The 7,279-nt window shown below is 42.9% G+C and overlaps 1 protein-coding gene across 2 annotated transcripts; it reads left to right on the top strand.

Moving 5' to 3' along the window:
- The first annotated feature begins 1,156 nt into the window (after positions 1–1,156).
- vip (vasoactive intestinal peptide) lies at positions 1,157–5,937 on the top strand. 2 transcript variants are annotated; one of them, XM_023828103.2, is made up of 7 exons: positions 1,157–1,288; positions 1,784–1,888; positions 2,376–2,486; positions 2,713–2,817; positions 3,553–3,684; positions 4,228–4,336; positions 4,849–5,937. In XM_023828103.2, exons 2-7 carry the CDS (start codon positions 1,794–1,796, stop codon positions 4,855–4,857), a joined length of 561 nt encoding a protein of 186 aa, XP_023683871.1. In that variant the 5' UTR covers positions 1,157–1,288; positions 1,784–1,793; the 3' UTR covers positions 4,858–5,937. The 2 variants fall into 2 exon arrangements, with proteins under 2 accessions (XP_023683871.1, XP_023683872.1); XM_023828104.2 differs by having other exon boundaries at positions 1,194–1,277.
- The last annotated feature ends 1,342 nt before the right edge of the window (positions 5,938–7,279 follow it).

The raw sequence follows: 7,279 nt of genomic DNA, 5'->3' as shown, positions 1-7,279 counted from the left end.
CCAGGGGGCAGCAGAGGAAGCCCTAAACCTAACCAGACCCAAAGGGGGAGCCCGTCCTCCAGGGGGCAGCAGAGGGAACCCTAACCCTAACCAGACCCAAAGGGGGAGGCCGTCCTCCAGGGGGCAGCAGAGGAAGCCCTAAACCTAACCAGACCCAAAGGGGGAGCCCGTCCTCCAGGGGGCAGCAGAGGGAACCCTAACCCTAACCAGACCCAAAGGGGGAGCCCGTCCTCCAGGGGGCAGCAGAGGGAACCCTAACCCTAACCAGACTCAAAGGGGGAGCCCGTCCCCCAGGGGGCAGCAGAGGAAGCCCTAACCAGACCCAAAAGGGGAGCCCGTCCTCCAGGGGGCAGCAGAGGAAGCCATAACCCTAACCAGACTGAAAGGGGGAGCCCATCCTCCAGGGGGCAGCAGAAGGAACCCTAACCCTAACCAGACTCAAAGGGGGAGCCCGTCCCCCAGGGGGCAGCAGAGGAAGCCCTAATCCTAACCAGACTGAAAGGGGGAGCCCATCCTCCAGGGGGCAGCAGAGGGAGCCCTAACCCTAACCAGACCCAAAGGGGGAGCCCATCCTCCAGGGCCCGGCAGATCAAGTCAAATGAGCAAGAGGGCGAAGTCCCAATTCACACTGTTCCAATTCCATATGCATGGATCCAGGTCAGAGACCCAAGCCTTGGTCCCAGAGGTGAGAGGCAACAGTGCTAAGCACTGCAGTGCTGTTATGTATCCATTATGTATACCAGTAATATATATATAGTTAACACGTGAACAAAGTAATGATTTTTGTTATAAAACCAACAAAACTGCAATATTTTACCGAATGAAAGTCCCAATACCTTCTGTGAGCACTGAGTCTCCAGACTGAGTCATTTTACCATCAGACTTTGAAGATGCTAATATTCATTTAGATTCGTCTGATTGTTGCAAATAAGCACGTTTTCCTCTTTGTCATTAAGTCTTATAAGCATGCTGGACGTAAAACATCAAGTTCGGAACTCAATTCCACCACGGAGTTGGATACCCAGCAAGCCAATGACGAATGCAATTACCCCAATGGGATCTTCATGACGTATCAGCTATGATCGAATCTGATTGCGTTTCTGCATGATGAAAAGTATTCCGTTATATAAAAGGGGGAACTGCTGAGAGACAGCAAAGGAGACCTGACTGGTTGGCAGCCGTCGGTGAAGGATTCGGCGTTTCGGAGGTACTTCAGAGGAGGGTATCAGACCAAGCTTTCAGAACCTCGGCCAGCACCTGTGGAAGAAGCATCAGCGGTAAAGCACAGTGAGTGCCGGGGTACTGGCATCTTGTCATTTAACGGATTTTACTGGCTGGAAGTTTTTGTGGCGAGTATTTTTGAGAGTGGGAACAAATGAATTATTTTCACGTCCCAGTGATGTAATCTGCAAACTCTTATCGGTCATCGTGTTGCTTTTTTATCTCTTTTGTCCTTCTATAAAGTTTATATCCTTATAGCTTTGGGCAATCGAATTCAATCCAATAAATGGACACTCTTTTAGTGTTTCCGAGCATTGTAAATAATTATAAGGACGCTTACTACCATATTACACATCTAGTAAAGTTACACATTGTGTTATTACATATAGAAATATATTCATGATTGGAATGAATTCAGGTCTGGTGGAATTCTGCAATGAATGTAACTGAAAATTTAAAACGATATAATGGTGGATTGTTTTGTCTGAAGTGTCAGTGTATGGTTTAGAATTTTTACTTTCTGTCAGGTTTGTTCCAATTGGTGTATCTCGCTCTTGTGTAGATTCAAAGAGATGTTACACAGGAGCGGCTCTCAGTTCCTGCTCTTGATAGCTCTGTGTTGCGTTCTGTACTCTGGGACACTCAGTCTACCGTATACATCAATGAGGTAAGCGCTGTGAAACCCCGAAATCAAGAACGACATATATGTGTATATATTACAGGCATGCTAAACAGACAGTTAAACAATTGTTTGTGTGATTGGGAAGTACGTATGCTACTTTATACTTTATACATAAGTACGTATGCTACTTTACTTTATAACACAATTCTCTATTTGTTTTTCTCAGTGACTTGCTCAGAAGTCTGCGTATAGATAAAGCTTTAAAACCATTATCACCGATATATAGTTTAAGTCACTGCCGTAATGATCACCCTAAGTTAACATGTAACGCCTTTAATGCACCGATAAGATCATAATCTATAAGATTAATAATTTGAAAACCTCTGTTTGCGTTTCCAATTTACAAGCAGATGCTATTCACGTGGATATATTTTGTAGTTCATATTATATTATAGACTGTATGGATAAACATCTAGCAGGCAGCTTTTTCGCTAAGAAAAATTAAAATAAGACAGTTACTGCCAATCCGCAGGTTGGCTAATCTTGACGGGGATAACGAGAACTGGACCAAGACCCCGTCCATACACGACTCCCTCCCAGAAAACTACAAACTCGAGTACGATTTATCAAATCAAATGCAAAGGTACGAATTCTGTTCTTTGACATGTCAAAAACATATTCAATAAAGATCTTATATTGGAATTTTCGCTAAAGATTGTATGCATGGAAAAATGAGATTCTCAACTGTGTTTTGTACATCCATTTTTATGAAAGGGCATTTGTGAGCGCATATTAGGTAATGCAGTAAGGCACATGTTGAATTTATTCTGCGTCGTTTTCCTTCCGTCTCGCTCCGTGTCGCACGGCAGACCCACGAGGCACGCAGACGGTCTCTTCACCAGCGGGTACAGTAAGCTGCTGGGGCAACTGTCCGCCAGGCGCTACCTGGAGTCCTTGATCGGAAAACGAGTCAGGTACTGGTTCGCTTTGCTTCATTTGCCATTCATCTTCAAATAATTCACGGTCATTCCTTTTATAAATGTTTTTTAACCGTAGGTTACAATTCCTAAATACTTAATAAGGTGTCATATGCATGGTGCCTATGTGTAATTTGATAAAATAATGCAGTAAATGTTAGGATGATCGCCTCCTTAAAAGATTTCTAAAAAAATATTGCTTCATCTATACACACAAATACCGAGCAGGACAATTGTTATTCGTGTCACCGTCTTTTTGCATCATACAATATCGCTGGAAAAAGCTTCCCAAAGTGCAGGAAATTTAAACTGGCAGACAAGAGAGGGAAAGGAGGAAAGAGACTCACATGTACAATGCAATAAAGCGAAATATGCTGTCTGGTGTGTGAGCTCTCAGATGGTGTTTGTGTTAAAGCCCGGTCGCTTTGGCATGAAAGAGAATCATTGCGCAGCAGGGCCGACAATGTAATACGTAGCATATAATATGTAATACATTTTAGCTTTTTGTCTGTTTGTAGGAAAGGGAGGCAAATTAATTTAATTGCTCAGGGGCCCAGGAACGGTGCGGGGGGGGGGGGGGTTGGTGGTGGTGGTGGTGGTAGTGGTGGGGGGATACCGCCAGTATTTAATTTGGATTCATTCATCCACCTCCTCCCAAGTTGTGTTCTCTCTATATCAAACTCTCTCGCACGCCGTTGTATTTGTTGATTTTCTTTGTCAATTCAATGGAAGCGATGAGCTCGCGGAGGACCAGCTGCCTGTGAAGCGACACTCCGATGCCATTTTCACTGACAACTACAGTCGGTTCCGCAAGCAGATGGCCGTGAAGAAATACCTGAACTCCGTCCTGACGGGGAAAAGGAGGTACGTGCGGGTCCCGTAAAGCCGAATGTTCAGCTAATTTTTCTAAGAGAACAAAAACAGGTCACACTTTAAGTAATATTATTTTTATAAAACTGAACGGTCAATTTAATTTAATAAAATAACATTAAGCAAAGTGAGACCTGTTTTTGGTTCTCTTGTCTTGATCCCTCGTTGCGTTCAGCTCTGAAACTTTATTATGTTTAAAGGAGTGAAGTCCGTTTTTTTTTCTGAGCCAATTTTGCTGAAAACGGGAAACTGCTTGGAAAGAAAAAGTAGTTGGTGACCGAATGCCTGGATGACCTGAGCAACATTTTTGTTTCAAAGATATTTATAATCATTGAGACGTGGGTGTTCAGGGTTTGGAGAAAGCCTGGTTTTACTTGTTCTCACCACAACTGTGTCATAAGAGGCCTCAAAATGAGATAGCACCACGTTATTGAAAAGCAGGTGTATTTAACCTCAGGGTTATTGTATGCGTAATTGTGTTTTTCATGCAGAATGACATTTTTATATTGTTTTTTTGTTGCTCTGTGCTTCTGACAGCCAAGAGGACCCTCCAGCTACACAGGATGAGTCCACCAGAAGTGAGCTCTCCACTCCAGAGAGCTTGGATGACATCAGCGTAGATGAGCTGCTCAGTCATCTCCCATTGGTAGGGACCCAGGAAACTGCCGTCGGCAGTGACCAGTCAGGGTTCAGGGGGTTCGCAGATGGGCCGCCCTAATTGGTTCAGAACGCAGGGGGCCGGGAAACCCTGAGCCTGTGATAGACAGGTGGAAAGCTGATGAAGGGCTATGGGTGTTTGTGTGGTGCGGATGGTCGCGGAGCTTGTTGCGTGTACGTGAGCCCGCTGCGGAGTCACCCCCTGTGGACTCGCAGGAGAACATTGTTAGGTTTCCTGAGCTGGGGATTTAGGTCTTTAGTCTAATCCACCACATCTGTTACACAGGACAGGGGTGAAAGTTATTCCTAAGGCTGATCAAACAGGCACCTGTGTTGGTGAGGAGGTTGGAAAAGCTTGTTTGATACACGTAGACAGACATTTTTGTAGTATAAATGTTTGACTACCAAATGACTATCCAGACAAATGAGAACAAAATACATCAATCTTACCACCTTAATATATAACCTAAACATTCCTATCTCGCGTTTTTTTGTTCACAGACACTCTGAGGAATATTGGCCCTTGGGAGAGACAGCCGTGGTCATTCATCATCAGTGATTTTAATAGCATTACGAGGACATCAGTAATCAAAATCCAAATGGAAATATATCACAGTAAAAAAAAAAAGAAATTATATATAGAGTAAATGTTTACATTGTACAGACAATACTTTAGCTAGAGTTGTTGACTTGATGCTGTACATAATGTGCATTGGCCTTGGAAAAAAAATGAATTGCTTGGAATAGTCTTCTGTAAATGGTAGATCAATAAATGCATTTAAACAAGCGCTGTACTGGGCATAATCCAATTGTACTGTATCACAGTCACAGTAGGTACTACAGCATTCCAGTATGTATTCATATTAAACTATAATAATCCATAAATGTAATAATCCAGCACTTTGTGATGCAAGATTGGCCTAAGATATAAAAGATGTCCATTTATTTTTAAAGTCGCCTACATTTTGTGTGAGAAACACTATTTTATTTCTGCTGATAGATTATAGTAAATATGGGGGATTAAAACAGAAAACCCACAAACACAGACCAGTCCAATACTGGATCAATCAGCGCCTGCAATTTGTATTTGCAGTCAGGACTGGGGCAGAGCTTGGAAAGTGAGAGCTGGAATGGAATAATCCTGTCCCATTAAGGTTTGTCTCAAGGGGGAAGGAAGACCAGGCGGGCCATTGACCCGAAACAGCAGATTAAGAGAAACAAATAGCCCTGCACTGGAAATTCTGTCCTTCAGAACAACTAGTAAAGGCAAGACGTAGCATGTTATGTGTGAATCTTTCCTAAATATCACCGAAATCACTGTTTGATTCACAGGCTTAATGTCAAAAACGACAAATCCAGCATGTTGCCTTTCTGCCTAAGAACTCAAGTGAAACGTTGCACAATTGTCCATAACCTAAACATTTAATTCTATTATTAATAAAAGGTCATATTAAAGATGAGAAAATTCCTTTTTCATTTCTACTCTGAGAAATGTTTTTCAGAGCACTGCGACTAAATCTTTTACTCCACAATTGAATGTAACTTCCAATATGTGCAGCAAATAAATGATTATTTATTAGTGCAAAGAGACCCTTTGTGTGTTACATTTATTTGCAAAGACAGCGATTACCTGGCCTTCCCTTATCCTCCATTTTTGGTCGTCACAATGCCCACATCTGTGAAGTGATAAGCAAAGAAATTTCAGTGTTACTTTCATTTAACTCATTTATCAGACACTTTTTTCCAAAGTGACTTACACTAGAGGAAAGGTTTACTTTTTTAAATGCCTGCTTTCTGAGATTTGGAATTACAACCGTTGCATTTTGAGCACCGTGCGCGACTTTCTGCTAAGCTGCAGAAGCAGGGACGTAATTGTGTGACCTGGTAGAAGATTACCAGGCATCCTAGAAGCTGCAGCCCACCAGTAAATGGGAGCTGAAGAGTGAAATGACATCATAGCAAAATAGACAATTCTGCATTGACGGCTTTTGCCATAGTTATAGCTCCGGCATCCCCGATACTGCCAACGCGATAAGGCCTCAGGGTGATGATGACTGACACAGTAGGTGCTCCTTCGCCATGTGGGTGGCCTCCTCAGGGGATTCCCGCTCAGAGGAAGTCCTGTCCCCCAACCAGCCATTATGGGAGGACAGGAAGACCAGCAAGACAATCTGTGATGCTTTTCACAATCCGCTTTTATGCTTCCAAAATACAGAAAACTCAGAAAGTGATTCTTATTTATGGTTATGCTGATGTCACCAACAGCACAGCTTTACCAGGTCAACCAAAGGTTCCAGAAGGTTCCAAAAACAAGATAAATCCAGATGTCACAATCTCAGGATAAGGTTTTTCATTTTCCAGGGGCTCATGTTTATACACATTTATTCATAGCACAATAGAAAGGTACAGTCTATTTTCTGACATTATACAACAAACACTACATTCTCCAATCACAGCACAGCAAAAACAGGCAAGTTATGAGTCAACGTGTTGACAAGACCTTCAGTCCAAGTGGCATATTAGTCACAAATGTCAACAGCAACATCGTTTAGAGCCAGTTCAAATGACCCATGTGACACCCACTAGGGGTCTCTCCAAAATTAGTCACTGTCTTCTCCCATCAACGCTAATTTCTTTGTTCACCGTCTATTTGTTTTCGGGAGATATTTTGGCACCATCTTCTGAGGGTCAGCTTCGTATAAATGATTGGCTTTTCCCACGTTTTATATTCTCCATCTATGATACAGAGTCTACAGTCCTGTAAACCAAACCAGTCTGTGTTTACACATCAACTTCTCAGGAGCTGCCTTCCTTCTCGATATGAAGAATCCTCATTGTCTGTCGCGAGCCAAGAGACAGGAAGGGCTTGTGACCACAGGGGACAGGGGCGCAGAGAAAAGATCCTTTAGTGACACTTACATCTTTATTCGTC

Source organism: Paramormyrops kingsleyae, chromosome 3 (assembly GCF_048594095.1).
Source record: "Paramormyrops kingsleyae isolate MSU_618 chromosome 3, PKINGS_0.4, whole genome shotgun sequence".
NCBI classification, from domain to species: domain Eukaryota; kingdom Metazoa; phylum Chordata; class Actinopteri; order Osteoglossiformes; family Mormyridae; genus Paramormyrops; species Paramormyrops kingsleyae.
The sequence above is the reverse complement of the archived record's forward strand: the minus strand, read 5'-3'. Positions and strand labels throughout refer to the sequence as shown.

Bases quoted from the DNA above. Each gene is read 5' to 3' on its own strand.
- vip (XM_023828103.2), top strand. From the start codon at position 1,794: ATGTTACACAGGAGCGGCTCTCAGTTCCTGCTCTTGATAGCTCTGTGT. The intron at 1,889-2,375 runs GTAAGCGCTGTG...GCCAATCCGCAG, and splicing joins CTACCGTATACATCAATGAG to GTTGGCTAATCTTGACGGGG. The intron at 2,818-3,552 runs GTACTGGTTCGC...ATTCAATGGAAG, and splicing joins TTGATCGGAAAACGAGTCAG to CGATGAGCTCGCGGAGGACC.